Below are 14,965 nucleotides of genomic sequence, written 5' to 3'. Positions count from 1 at the left end.
TGTGCCCATATACCCCAAGTTCTCCTAGAATAATAGCATAATATCCTGGTACTGAAATTATTAGGATACTTTCAAATTAAGAGGGGAAAATTAAAAGAGCAAACGGCAGGGTACAATCTAATCAAGTATCTGGAAGGGAGCACTATTTTCAAGGTAAAACATTAGTTTTCACTGTTAAGAAGAGCATGTTTCCAGTGAAGCGCTGGTAACAGACACATTGAATCTCCACGTCAGCCTGTGTCCAGCCCCTCCTTGCTCCTGGGATTACTAATATTCCTTAGCCCACAGCTGTCTCAAAACAGTTGCATTTTCTGCATTGTTTCAATATCATCCTTCCCACCACATCCTCGTTGACGGAGTTCCCATCTTTTTTTGCTTCAGAACCACAGATAGGCAACATTTTGTCCTAGTCTGGCATCTTGTAGACCAAGTGTGCATCACTGACACAAAACAAGGAGGTCCTTCTTTCTAGAGCTTATGTACTGCAAGAAAACCCCTAAAAGTCCCATCAGTAAGCATGTGAAAGCTATTAATTTTTGAGGCTTCTGATGTACAAATAATTTCCTGTTTAGTGAGACACCCCCACCCATTCACAGTTATAAAGGTATTGAGTGGATTCTTCATTCTTTAAACAAATGTTTCTAAATACGTACCTTGAAAGCTTGGTCTACAGAGCACAGTCCAGCATAAGAGAGCATGTGCCTGCCCTTCAGAGACCCTCCACAGCTCAACCACGATGGCACAAAGCCACCACACTCAATCTTAAAGCCCAAGGATGCATAGGCCACCAGTTGCCTAGCACCACCCATAGTCGTGTACAGCAGGGTCAGGCTTGGATTAAAAAAGACCAATAGAATATTTAAGCGCTGGTTGTCTGCCTTCCACCACTTTAAACAAGAGATATGCAACAGTGCTCTAACTGTGCAGCAACAAGGAACTAAGAGAGGAGAAATACTCTCCATGGATAACTTTTTGGGCTAGATATTCTGGACATCTGGACTTCTGAGTGAGACCCCCTGTATGGCAGACCATGGGATCTGGCTAGCATTTCTTGGTTAGTACAACGTGCACCTCAACATTTCCTTCTGAATGCCAACTAGGTCTTTCAATGAAGGACTCAAATAATGGGACGGTTCCATCTTGCTTGCAACAAACAGCACTTTAGGTGGGGAATTAGCTCACATGCTGAAGTTAAGCAAGACAGGTATCAAGGCTCCCATGACAGATATTGGAAATCTAGTCAATAAAACCAATAGAGTCAAGAGAGCTATTAATCTCTTTGTAAAGCAGATGCTGGTATCTGGTCAGATCACTCATAACCTCAACTCAGTCAGCTTGAGCTCCATGGACTACAATGAGAGAGAGTCTAGACAACCATGATACACAGACATGAAGTTATATGAAATTAATCCCAATCTTGTATTCCTAGGTTTTGGCTCTTCGATCGGGCTTTAAAAGAAATTGCATCAAGAGGGAGTCAGTAGCAGCAGCTCATTTGATTAGGAAGAAACAATTTAAGGACAGAGGGAGGATGCCCCAAGAATTGGGTAGGGAGTTACAAGGACTCAGCCCATGTTTTCAGATGATATCATGTCAAGATAAAATACTCCACATCCCTAACATGGCTCAAAATGTTCATCTCTAACTTTCCTCTTTAAAACCCCAGCTCAATGCAAACAAAGACACTACTTATGACTCAACAGCCAGTGCATCCAAATCTGAAACAGTTTAAGTTAGTATATCCACACGGTTTTCTCTTTTCCGATTTTCCATTACTTCATTCTTCATACATTTTCCTTCCCATGTTTATTGCACGCAAAGCCTATCACTCATCCCAGGCTTCCATTTCTGTTTTCTTTCAAAACATTTAAACTTTCCCCAACCTGTTCATTTCCTGTAGCCAAACACCACCCAGGCAAAGACAGTTTACAATTAATACACTATGGCGAATACAAAGATGTATGAAAGTAGTATGGTCCCTTTGGCTGAGCTGATCCCTTGAAAATAAACAAACTGCTGACAGCATTCAGTTAAAAAAAAACCCCCAAAACCCCACAACAAATCAGCAGAAACCTCCAACCCCCCACCATTGCCACTGAGCCTAATAAGCAATATGTCCCAAGTACATTATGATGACCCATCTAGTACCTCACCCCTAAAGCACAAGTATAAACCAAGGGTAGACTAAAACTGAGCATTTGTTTATTAATTTCTCCCTCCCCACTATTTTGTTCATGTGAGCACAGGGACTTAAAAAGAGAGAGACAGACAGACAGACAGAAAAGCACTCTGTAGACCACACCTTGAGTAACATCGCCCAGGTGAGAGGCATCTGTTCATAACAGAGTACCACCAACATTCCCAGGCAAGGAGAGAACTCAGTAGCAACAGTTAGTATGTACATCGGAGATCAAGCAAGCAAGCTGCAGCGTCCCTTTCTTATTTTTCAAAACATGCGGGAGTAAGAAGCACATGCAAAGATCCTTCCCTCAAAATAGAGGGTCTCCAATAAGAGGAAGACCTGGTTGGCAGCGCTGGTTTGGAGAGATGGAGGTTGAGGGAAGAGCTGTTCAGACCCGTTTGAAAACCCCACTCTTAGGGATCTGGACAGCATTGGCACAATTGCCTGGGGAAACAGAGTGCCTCCATGTCCTGGTTTCGGCTGGAATAGAGTTGATTTTCTTCCTAGCAGCAGGCATAGTGCTGTGTTTTGGATTTAGTAGGAGAAGAATGTTGATAACACACTGATGTCTTAGTTGTTGCTAGGTAGTGCTTACCCTAGTCAAGGACTTTTCAGCTTCCCATGCTCTGCCAGGTGCACAAGAAACTGGGAGGGGGCACAGCCAGAATAGTTGATTCAAGGTGACCAAAGGGCTATTCCATACCATATGACGTCATGCTCAGTATATAAATGGGGGGGGGGGGGGGGTTGGCCAGGGAGCAGCGATTGCTGCTCGGGAACTGTCTGGGTATCGCTTGGTGGGTGGTGAGCAATTGCATTGTGCATCACTTGCTTTGTATATTATCATTATCATAATTATATTCTTATTATTATCATTACTATTTTACTTTATTTCAATTATTAAACTGTTCTTATCTCAACCCAGGAGTGTTTCTCACTCTTACTCCTCCGATTCTCTCCCCCATCCCATGGGGGTAGAGGGAGTGAGCGAGCGGCTGTGTGGTGCTTAGTTGCTGGCTGGGGCTAAACCACAACACTCCATAACTACTGAAAAAACCCTAAATATGAGAAAGGGAGAAATCTAGGAAATTATGGCCTCTTGCATTTGAGCACCAGACTTTCTAAGGTGCTCCACCATTCATGAAGATTTTTCCCAGTGCCTTGCCAATTGCCTTGGCTTCCACCTGGGCGGGTAGATGAGTCTTTGTCTTTCCACTTCTTGACCTCAATGCTGAGACTGCGAAGGCAGGGTAATGGCAATTATCATGGTGGTTTCGTGGTGTATTCATTTCCTTCCAGCTGTCATGACTAGAAAGGAACCATTGGCAGAAAGGGTTTCTGCCAGCTTCAAGCTGTACATCTGTTCGCATTTGTCTGTTCACACAACATGGGATGCGATCTCCCTTTCCTCTTGGGCTGGCATCTGTTTGCTTGTACTGTTTGTCCTGGAAGGGCTTTGATTTCAGAGGCTGAAAAGTGAATCTCTGTGGATGAACACATCTTCACGTATTTTAAAAAGAAAAGAAGTAGAGGTGTGCAGCCTTTGCTATCAGCACTAAACAGTTCCCCTGCAGATAATGAAAGCTGAAATAAAACTAGCAGTGGTCCATAAAGCTACGAGGAGAAGCAGCTCATGCAGGACTCCTCAGCTTGTACAACAGGACTGGGAGATTTCTGGAGCTGGTGGAAGCTAATTCTGATTCAATTGGGACAAATTACAGCTAATCAAAATGATCTGCTAGGACAGGGATGGACGATTCATGTAAGTAAGGGATTTAAAAGCCTACTGGATCACTGTAATGGCCATTTTAAGTACATATAGGACTCCCATCACCTACACAGCCACAGTAGTGAGAATTTATTTAGGACAAACCATCAGAGGAGAAGATTTATATATATATATTGCTGTTTAAAAAAATAATTGAGGTTCTCACTGTAAAAAAAAAATTACAAAAGATGTAAAATGTCTCATAGTTGCTGACTGAAAACACAGTGAGTTTACAACAGACTGTTCAGATTTTAAGAAGATAAAGTCTCAAAATGGCTCTGCATGACCTTTGAACCAACAGGAGCACTGACAGTTGGGGAACACCATCCCAGGATTAGGAGTTAGTAAGCTTTACAGAGCGAAGGATTATAATCAAGGCTGGAGAAAAAAGCAGCAACCATTTCACCACAGAAATGGATGTGAAATCAGCTTCTGCCTCCCTGCATCACTCTTGGGCACTTCCAAATGAGCACTTTTTACTCACTTCAATAGTTTTACATGTAATAAAAAAAGAGGAAGAATATATGACCTTTGAAATTGATCTCAAGGGGGTCTTTTTTGTAATTTTTTTCCCCCCTCTCTTTAAGCCAAGTCAGCCTAACTCTACATAGCTTCAACTTGGCAGGAAGATGAAGATTTTCATAACTTTTAGAACAGTTTCACACATCTAATGTTGGAATGAAATGTTTATTTTACTCTAATATGTAACTAGCTAACCAAAGAAAAAAATACTGCTATCCACTTTTAAAATGTGTTTTGTCACATGATACTGCATTAAAATAGACTACGCTCTACAGGTGACAAAAGGAAGACTGAGGAAAATGTGGGCCCACTGCTGAATGACATGGGGGACCTCATTACACAGGATGTAGAAAAGGCTGAAGTACCAAATGTATGCTTTGCCTCAGTCTTTACTAGCAAGACCAGCCTTCAGTAATCCCAGGTGCCAGAGACCAGGAAGAAAGGCTGGAGCAAGAATGATGGACTCTTGGTGGAAAAGGATCAGATCAGGGACTACTTAAGCAAGTACATGCACAAGTCTAAGGGGCCTGATGGGATGCACCCATGAGTGCTGAGGGAGCTGGCTGATGTCATTGTGAGGCCACTCTCCATAATTTTTGATCTATCATGGTGAATGGGAGAAGTGCCTGAAGACCGGAGGAAAGTAAATGTGACTCCTATCTTGAAGAAGGGCAAGGAGGAGTACCCAAGGAACTACAGGCCAGTCAGGCTCACCTCCAGCCCTGGGAAGGTGATGGAGCAGCTCATGCTGGAAACCATTTTCAGGCAGATGAACAAGACGATGATCATCAGGAGTATCCAGCATGGCTTCACCAAGATGAAGGAAGTCCTGCTTGACCAACTCGATAAACTTCCATGATAAAATGACTGGCCTGGTAGATGAGGGGATGGCAGTGGATATTGTCTACCTGGACTTCAGGAAGGCCTTTGACACTGTCTCCTATAAGATCCTCATACGCAACATCTTGATGTACGGGCTGGATGCACAGACAGCGAGGTGGATTGGAAACTGGCTGAATGGCTGTGCCCAGCATGTGGTGATCGGTGGCAAAGTCTAGTTGGAGGCCAGTGACTGGTGGTGTACCCCAGGGGTCAGTACTGGGTCCAGTCTGGTTCAACATCTTCATTAATGATCTGGATGATGGGCAGAGCGTACCCTTAGCAAGTTTGCTTATGACACCAGACTGGCAGGAGTGGCTGATACACCAGAGGGTCGTACTGCCATCCAGGTGGGAAAAATGCATGGACAAGAACCTCATGAAGTTCAACAAAGGGAATTGCAAAGTCCTGCACCGGGTGACAACTCCAGTCACCAGTACATGCTGCGGGCCACCCAGCTGGAAAGCAGTTTGTCAGAAAAGAACCTGGGGGTCCTGGTGGACACCAAGTTGAACATGAGCCAGCCTTGCCGCAAAAAGGCTAAAGGTACCCTGGGCTGCATTAAGAGGATGTTGCCAGCAGGTTGAGGGAGGTGATCCTTCTCCTCCTCTCAGCACTGGTGAGGCCACACCTGGAGGGCTGGGCCCAGCTCTGGGCTCCTCAGTACAAGAGGCACAGACACACTGGAGAGAGTCCAGCAAAGGGCCGTTAAGATGATGAAGGGACTGGAGCATCTCTTCTATGAGGAAAGGTTGAGAGAGCTGGGACTGTTCAGCCTGGAGAAGAGATGGCTCAAGGGGGACCTCAACAATACATAGAAATATCTGAGGGGAGGGTGCAAAGAACATGGTGCCAGGCTCTTTTCAGAGGTGCCCAGTGACAGGATCAGAGGTGATGGGCACAAACTGAAAACACAGGAGGTTCCCTCTGAACATCAGGAAACACTGGTGGAGGGTGACTGAGCCCTGGCACAGGCTGCCCAAGGAGGCTGTGGAGTCTCCATCCTTGGAGGTACTCAAAAGCTGTCTGGCCATGGTCCAGCACAACTATCTCTAGGTGGCAGTGCTTGAGCAGAGGTGTTGGACCCAATGACTTCCAGAGATCCTTTCCAACCTCAACTAGTCCTCAGTTCTGTGATACACTCCTCAACTCTTCCTTAGAATGGGGCAGATACAAGACAAACCTAGAAACACAAAAAGCTGTAGATAGAAAACCTGTTACATTTAATTTGAAAACCCTCACGTCTATGCTAAGCAGTATTTTTGGTTTTCCCCGTAGCACTGCTTTCTATACACTTGTTGTTTCCTGTTACTATTTTAAGTCTATTATAGAAAAAGCTTTTAAAAACTATAGTTTCAGAGTAATTGGTATAGAGAATCACACATAAAAGTTTTGTAAGTGGCCTAGACAAAAACACCAAGCAGAGTTAAGATAAACTTTGATAATGCAGAAAAAAACCTAGTCAGCTCAAACTGGAAACAGAAGAGGTAAGTAGTATAACGTAAATTATCTTAAAACAGAAAGCCTCTGCTTCAAGTTGGCTGGACACAGGCTGCTCTGAATCCTTGGTTCTGGATGTCAGGCCATTTAAATTAAAAATGATTCACATATACATACATATGAATAGACTTCCATTCGTTACTCATATTTAAATGAAAACATGATCCTAAGTTGGCCCGCTGGAATAATACATGAATAGGAAAAGGTGACCGGAGCCCTCCGAGTTAAGCAGGAAGATAAACTATTAATTCAACACTTTTTCAATTCTCTGAATTTCACCTCCAATTAGAGGAAGGACAAGCACAAAGAACCATGGTGTTTCATCTGAGCAGGTTCAAACTTCAAGATTTTAGTCATCCTTACTCAAGGCCTCATTTTTCCCCTACAGGGATACTTGAGATACTCAAATGTAGAATTTTCTATCACATTCAGGGCATAGAAATTGCATCCACAGACTCATATAAAACTGTCAGAGTTACAGAGAAGGTTAACATTGCTTTTGAGCAAATTATATCCTCAAATGACTGGAAAGAAAAAAGTTTCTGCAAGTACCATCAGTATTCAGGTGAACACCTTTGCCCCTGTGTCTACCACCTGAAGTAAAAAATGGTGTGCCTTATTAAAAGCAACAAAAAACGGGAAGATGCTCCATCTTTTGAGCCAACATTTATGACATGATGTTGCTGTCTTTCATTCCTGAAAAAGTTCTACAACATGTATACAGCCACAACAAACTTCTTAGAAGTGCCGTCACGTCAACTGCAACACGCAATCACCCTGCCACACAGCACTCTTCAATTTCAACATTGCATAGGTCTTCTGCAAGAAGAATTGTGAGAGCTGCTAGTCCTCCCAGGCAGTAGCATTTTAATTTCAAATAGAAGAGATCTTATGATGTACTGAGGAGTTATGGCACAGTCTTGTAAGATGACTGAAAGATACAGAACCAAGTAAGCAGCTGAATCCCTGTTGACAGAAAAGCAACTCAGAGAAACAAAGAGAATACATCATGTTGCCTTCTACATCAAATATGCATCAAAAAGATATTCTGCATCATTTGAGAGAGATCAGATGCAAAATAGCTCTGGACTATCGTTACTACCAACTTCCAAGTTCCATAATTTGCCTGCAAAGGATTTGAGGTTACCGTTGGACTGGATGATCTTAAAGGTCTTTTCCAACCTAAACGATTCTATGATTCTATTAACCCAATTTAAGTTACTTCTCAAGCACAGGCTGACCACTGAACAGCCACCAGAACAATAGACTTCTGTGTCATAGAAATAAGAAAGCATGAAGTATATGAAGTTCAAACCTATCACCATTAATTGCTTTGATTTAAAGTGCTTCAGGTCTTCATCTGAACACAGGACAAACAGTTTTTAGCAGTCTCTTCCCCTCAGTGGTTACATGAGAATTCTGTAAGTGGCAAAATGCTATATGCAAAACTAAATAGTGGAATATATTCCCAAGTTGTTATTTTGAAAGCATAGACCAACCCAAGTTCAAACATTAATTGCTTCAGATAAACAATGTTGGAATGATTTTACCCTTTTGATTAAAACTTCCTTGCACCAGATGTTTACATGAACTGTCAAGAACTGCCAAATGCCAGATAAGATAGCTATCCTTGCCTACACAAACAGCGCTCACACATATACACAACATCAAACAAAACGGACAGTTACAACAATGAACAAACTATTTTATTTTTGTTGATAGATAAGAACATCCCAATGAAAATAAAGAATAAAAAATATATTCTGCTACAACACTTTGAACGCTTGAATCTCACGCTATAGCACACAGTGAAATTCTGGTACTGCAACATCACAGTAATCCCTGTGCGCACGGGTGCACAGAGAGCCTTGAACAAATATTTATACCCATAATAGTGCCATGTACAAAAATGTCATTCCATAAAGGCCAAACAGAAAATTTAAACAACTTTGTTTTTCTTATGCCAATGGCAATGTAAAAAAAAATGAAAACTGTTTTCAGTCAATTACTTCCACTTAAATCGCATGAGATCTTTTTACACTAAAGAACTCTGAAATTCAGCATAATAAAGCATGGAAGAAGTAAGGTATAAACAATATACTGAACATGTGGGCACGATGTTTTCCTCAATATATAACTAACTTTCATATGGTTACACCAACAATCAAGTCAGTATTTTTCTAACACAAAGAGAAAATATTCTGTTTCTCCAATCAATGCTCTGACCTTTTCTCACTATAAAGAGCATGCTTGTATTATTCATCTAAGCATACATGCACCACAAAAGATATGCAAAACAAATCAATATAGATAACCTTTAGTGTCAAATGTCTAATGATGTAATAATAAAAACAATTCTCAAAGTCCAAATGACTTGCTAAATTAAAATTGCATTGCAGTCACTTAAACTAACAAAATACTTGGACACTTGTGAGCCACAAAATTTATTATTTTGCAGCAGTATCTCTGCTGAAACCTGAGGAGTATCAGACTATTGGTAAAGCAAGGCATTTTCAGAAAAGGAATTTGTAAAAAATACATTTATACTATATGCTTTCATATAAAAAGGCAGTAAGAAATATAATAAAACCTACCATTTTAGGACTACACCTTCCCTAGCAAATAGTTTTTATCACTTGCACTATTACATACAGTACATTCAGTTTCCTACACAGAAAGTATATTTCCTTGTCCCTGATGTATATTACAATTGGCAGTGACAACAAACTGCTTTATTATCACTACTCATTCTTGCAGCTTATACAAACAGCACCGATTTTACCCAAAAAAAAGGCTTATCGGTTACATAGCAGTACTTCCTTAAAGGAAATACAAGCCCAAAACATCAGAACCAAATGTGTCTTTCCAGAAATGTAATAGAATATATGGCTCAGAGTTAAGGGATGAATAACCAAGAGTATTGCATAGTACAGGGATCTCACCTGTATCAATAAACCCACTCTTCGATTGTTTGTCACCTTCCGACTCCAAGAATGGACAACAAATTAAACAGGTGCTAATGAATATGAAAGTAGTACACAACTAAATTTACTGGTAAAAAAACAACAAGAAATTGTACAGTTCTCTCTGGCACAGTGCAAAGTACACATTAAAAAACTGAATACATATGTACAGTGTGTATGTATATTTTTATATATATAGTATGTATTTCCTCGACACATACACGTATATATAAAAAGCATGAACGCACATATCCATGCCAAACTTAGCAAAGAGATGGAATGTTTAAAATGTAGATGCGTTGTTCCAGTTAAATCCATCTGTCCCAGAAATGGCTGTTTATACAGCCAACATGCCCTTCCATGAAACAGAAATATTTATTGCCTGCATAAATTGACAATATACGGTACATTTGTCCTCATAACTTACCAAAGGACTGATAATCACACTTTATAAAAGCTTATATTCATATTAAGCTCTCTCCTCCATAACCCTTCCCTCCCCACACCTCCATCCCCCATGACCAATTCATATGGCTATTCCCTTTATGGAAATCTAGGAAGAATAACCTAGAATAATACACTAAGAGTATTACTTTGCTGGAGGACCAGACACAGTATTCACTACAGAGGTGAGATCTTCTATTTTAAATTTTTCTTGTGATATAAAAGTTTACAGCCACCCCTGTAAAAATTATTAACACCTGATGCTGGTTTGTTTTATTTTTTTCCTTTGGGATTCAGCTGTTTTGGTTCTGAATATGAACACGTTGGCTGAAGTCTGCAACAGAGAACACACTTTTCAGGATTCAGAGAGCACTGTTACCTGACCTGCCCGCCCCCAGTATGATCAACTGTCCTTCCCTGCAAACTTTCTGAAATAGTTCGCAAAATACTAGAATGTAATATACTTCCCCCCCCCCCTTCTTTATCCTGAATGTCTTCTTTACATTTTGAGAGCACTTTCAAAAAAATAAAGATGATTTATATCAGCAAAATAGTTTCAAATAAAGGCAATGGCTGTGAACCTGAGAGCTTAGTGTGATATAAACACACATATTTGTGGTATCCCCACTGGCTAGTACTTTCCTTGTTTAAGTCTTTCAATGTGGTAGCACAACTTTAGGGCAGGCCCCAGCTTCAGTCCCATATATTTCATTATCATATCACTCCTCAGTAAGAGTAGTGCCTTCCCATCAATCTCCTGCAGAAGGAAGAGAATAAACACAACAACATACAACTACTTTAACAAGCTGCATGGTAAAACCGGAAAGTACATTATATTTGTCTATACTGTGGTAAAAATTTATCTACTATATATAAAACAGTAACTTAGTATAATTTGATATTTACAGATGGCCACTAAAATTGAATTTATTTTAGTATTTTTTTAATGATGATTAAGGTATTTAAGATGCTAAAGAAAAGTATAGTAAGTAAAAGAAACTGACCAAAAGGCCCTCAAAATTAGGTACCAGCTGGGAAAAAAGTGAATGGGTCAAGGGAAAAAAAACAAGAAGCTGCAAAGGAAGGTCTGTGCAGTTAGAGATTAAATGAGCCGAGCACTGAGGCCTTGCACTGAACCTTGAACACAGCTGTGGGAGGATTCTGGCATGCACATGCAAACAGTCACATGGAGGAAGGGGTTACAGACCATCTAAATCTGTGAAATAAGACAGATCTACGTCCAGGTTAAACCAGACAGATTGTTAGGATCAAGACCAAGGACAACTTAAGTCGGATTTCAACTGCCTGGTTGAGAAGCTGCTGAAATGTGACAGTCCTAAGCTCTTAGTAGCATTACACACTGTAGACAGGCAATTAGTTCCTTAAAACACCATAAAGAAAACCACTCTGTTTTATTTTTTTTAAACATAAACCTGACAAAACAAGTGACATTTAGTCTTGTTATACAACTAAGAATAAAACATAAGACAGGAAGCTCCGCTAAAAGTTATTTTGTGTCTTCCTTCCATTCCAGCTGACTCAGATTTAACTGTTACTAGGAGCTGGTGCAGAACAAGTGCGAAATACTACTAAAGAGAAAGCCAACCTCTTTCTGGAGGGCCATATATACAATGAAATAAGAAAGCAGCTCTTTACTGGGCAACCTGCCATAGAAAAGCACAGTGAGAAGGAAGAGGGGAGACCAAAAACAGCACAGAGAAACTGACGCAGTTTATCTCTCCGAAAACAACATCTAGTTAGATCTTACGAAACCCTACACATTGGTTTTCAAAACAGATTAATTCAACATTTCAATAGATTCTCTGAATTTTAGTATTAATGACCAAGTGTAAAGCTAATGAGGCATAACAGCATCTCTACTTTGGGATAATCAGACTCCAGAACAGACTGTCTTAGGGAGGTGTCATCTATGCAGGCCAAATGCCCTATACTGTACATGAGAATCCCATCTTCTCTAGAGGTACCAGGGATGACAGGGGTACCATGGATGTTGGCCATTAGAACTTGGACACTTCCAGTATTGGCATTATTCCACATAAGCTGGAAAGCAGTGGGTATTTACTCTAGTCTAACAAGACTGGAACATGGAGAAAAATATACTGCAGGAGGAGTTTCAGGTGGAAAAATAATCTTCAGCCTCCCGCTAATAAACAAGTAGCATCTATTCTACGTTCAATTGCAAACAGAGTGACAGACATGAAAACTGTATTTTAAGAGATTAACGCCACACACAATCTACTAGAACAGAATGGATATGCATCATACATGTCTCCTAAAGAGTTCTGCATGTGGAGCTAGTGCCTGTGGATCAGCTTCTTTCACAAAACGCATTACTTCCTCTATTGACCAGGTGGAAGGATCCTTATTCAATATTCTTGAAGGTTCCCTTTTTAGTGAATTCAGATCTGGTCCAGTTGTGGAACTTGCAGCTTTCAGTATAAAAATATTGTGAAAGGAAGAAGTATCACTAGTCTATACAGGGACAACACATTTCATTTTACATGAGACATTCTTGATATTAACATGCAGCTTTTATTATGCATTCTTTGCAATATATTAAAATGAAAGATGTTTTATTTTCCTCCAAATAATATTGAACTGTTCTATTTGTCTTTAAATGCGTTACATAACTGCAAATATTTACAGGAGCATAAATATTAGCAGTATGACATACCTAGAGGGATTAGTTTGAGTTGTACTTGGCTCCCGGGTCCCAAGATGCCATTAATTGGGAATGTGGCAAAGGCAAGTTAAGCTGTGCAGATAGAGGGAGGGACAGGAGGAAACCCTCTCCCCATATTACACCAACACAGTAAGAGTTGATAAGATGCTCAGGAAGTGAGCTGCATATAACTAGCCCTCCTTGTTCTGGCCCACTGCAGGGTCCATAACAGCAGTGAGAGGAAGGGCAGCAGGTAAGACCCCGCCCCACCCAGCTTGCGCCGCAATATTAGTTCTAACAGGCTTAAGTTCTGCATTTGCAGTTACATTAACAAGCCTGACATGCTTGGCAACAGCACATTTCACTCCATATGCAAGCTTTTCTATGGCAAAAAACTCCTTTATTCATAACTCTCAGACTTTGTATGTTAATAAGAGCAGTTATATACTTTCAGAAAGTTTAGTTATATAGCATACCTTCAATCCGCCTCTGTATTCGATTCCTGCTAACTTCATAGTAACCGCTGCTTCCAGCAGAGCTCAAGGACAGCCTGCGCAGGACTGGGGCTGAATTTGAGGTAGCAGTCACTGGCTGAAGGGTATTTCTGTAATATGCTGCACTCCCTGAAGTACGATATTCTGTGGAATTTCGACGGGTCGGGCTTGAAGGATTTACAGAACTAAGTGCAGAATCCATAGAGTCCTCAGAAAATCGGTGTTCTTTGGAAGTGCTGTTTTCTTCTATAGGTAATGTTTCTGCTACACAAGAAGCAAGTATCAGTATGTTCAAAGTGATGGACGTTATGCCTTTGTTATTGAACTCCTTGCTATGCTCTCTTGAAGGTACTGAACCTATTAACAAATCTCCTGTGAGGCAATCACTGCTGCTGAATGTTTGCCCCTTTTCCTCAAGTAATCATTGGGCTCCTATTGTTTTTTTAAAACATTCTTTGTAGCAAAAGATTTAATACATCAAGTTTGAGACAGTCTTCCATAAATCATTCCAAGTTATAGTTGCTAAATACTATGAACAGGAAAGTGACAGAGGAAATTTTTTCGGGTAAAATTGTCTGATGTTAATACTGATACATCAAGCAATCTTAGTCAAGCGTTTTCATTATCTTTTTTGAAACACATTCTCAAAAAGCTAACCATTAAGAGTGTGTTACATTTATCTTGCAAGACATTTTTAATATAAATAAAAACTCTCTATTAACTAACAACTGTTTTTGTTCTAAACAGCAGAGGGAGTCACTAACTTCATAAACAAAACAAGTGGACAATTACCATCTCTAGATCCCAATATGTTCAGACACAGAGGCCATCATTAAAAATTGAACAGGTTACAGGCAAAGCCACAGAAGGCTGGGAGTGCCAGGTATGGCACACTAACGTAACATGTTTTGACCACAACACTGCATCTACACACGTTTAGCTCTTTGCACAGGACAGGGTCTATGAGCACAGACTCTGGAAAGCTAAAGATACATGTAAATTACTGGACCCACTAAGCAAGTAAAAAAAAACCCAAACAAAAAAACCATCAGGTCCCAGGAAGGCAGTATAACAACATTCCCCTTTTTAGTTCTTATCACTTATCAGCTAATTTCTACTCTGTAAGACACAAACAACACCAGCTTAGAAGACTGGTGAATTTTTAGAGCCTGTCAATACTGTTTCTAAGGCAGACGAGCAGAGTTCAGTGGGTCTCTTTCCCTGTGCCATGAGACAGGAGCCACGTTTGCTTGATTGCTGAAAATTCCACTGAATTCAGTCAACTGAATTCAGGTCTGATTGGGAGAAACATGCTCTGTGTGTGTGTGGGGGGGGAAAACCCCAAATCAGTGAGAACACCACTCCATTCTCTAGCAATCATATGTATTCTTCTCTGTTTGCATCAGGCCAACATCTAGCCCAAGAAAGAAGTTGGAAGCATGATGTACAAATCTGTACAAAACAAATGCTGCTTTGGCAGGAGAGTTAAGAGCTGGAAAATATAGCTAACAGGTTCACAGAAGTGTAAAC

At 40.6% G+C, this 14,965-nt stretch overlaps 1 protein-coding gene across 1 annotated transcript in view; it reads right to left on the bottom strand.

Annotated features, from left to right (window-relative positions):
• Positions 1 to 10,760: 10,760 nt before the first annotated feature.
• SCML2 (Scm polycomb group protein like 2) overlaps positions 10,761 to 14,965 on the bottom strand; it is a 66,644-nt gene continuing 62,439 nt past the window's right edge. Inside the window, exons 12-14 of the mRNA XM_075714649.1 lie at positions 13,418 to 13,699; positions 12,545 to 12,708; positions 10,761 to 11,015 (exon numbers count right to left, since the gene is read on the bottom strand). Coding sequence (XP_075570764.1) covers positions 10,890 to 11,015; positions 12,545 to 12,708; positions 13,418 to 13,699 — 572 coding nt within the window. The 3' untranslated portion in view covers positions 10,761 to 10,889. The remainder of the gene's footprint in view (positions 11,016 to 12,544; positions 12,709 to 13,417; positions 13,700 to 14,965) is intronic.

Source organism: Pelecanus crispus, chromosome 1 (assembly GCF_030463565.1).
Source record: "Pelecanus crispus isolate bPelCri1 chromosome 1, bPelCri1.pri, whole genome shotgun sequence".
In the NCBI taxonomy this organism is placed as follows: domain Eukaryota; kingdom Metazoa; phylum Chordata; class Aves; order Pelecaniformes; family Pelecanidae; genus Pelecanus; species Pelecanus crispus.
The sequence above is the reverse complement of the archived record's forward strand: the minus strand, read 5'-3'. Positions and strand labels throughout refer to the sequence as shown.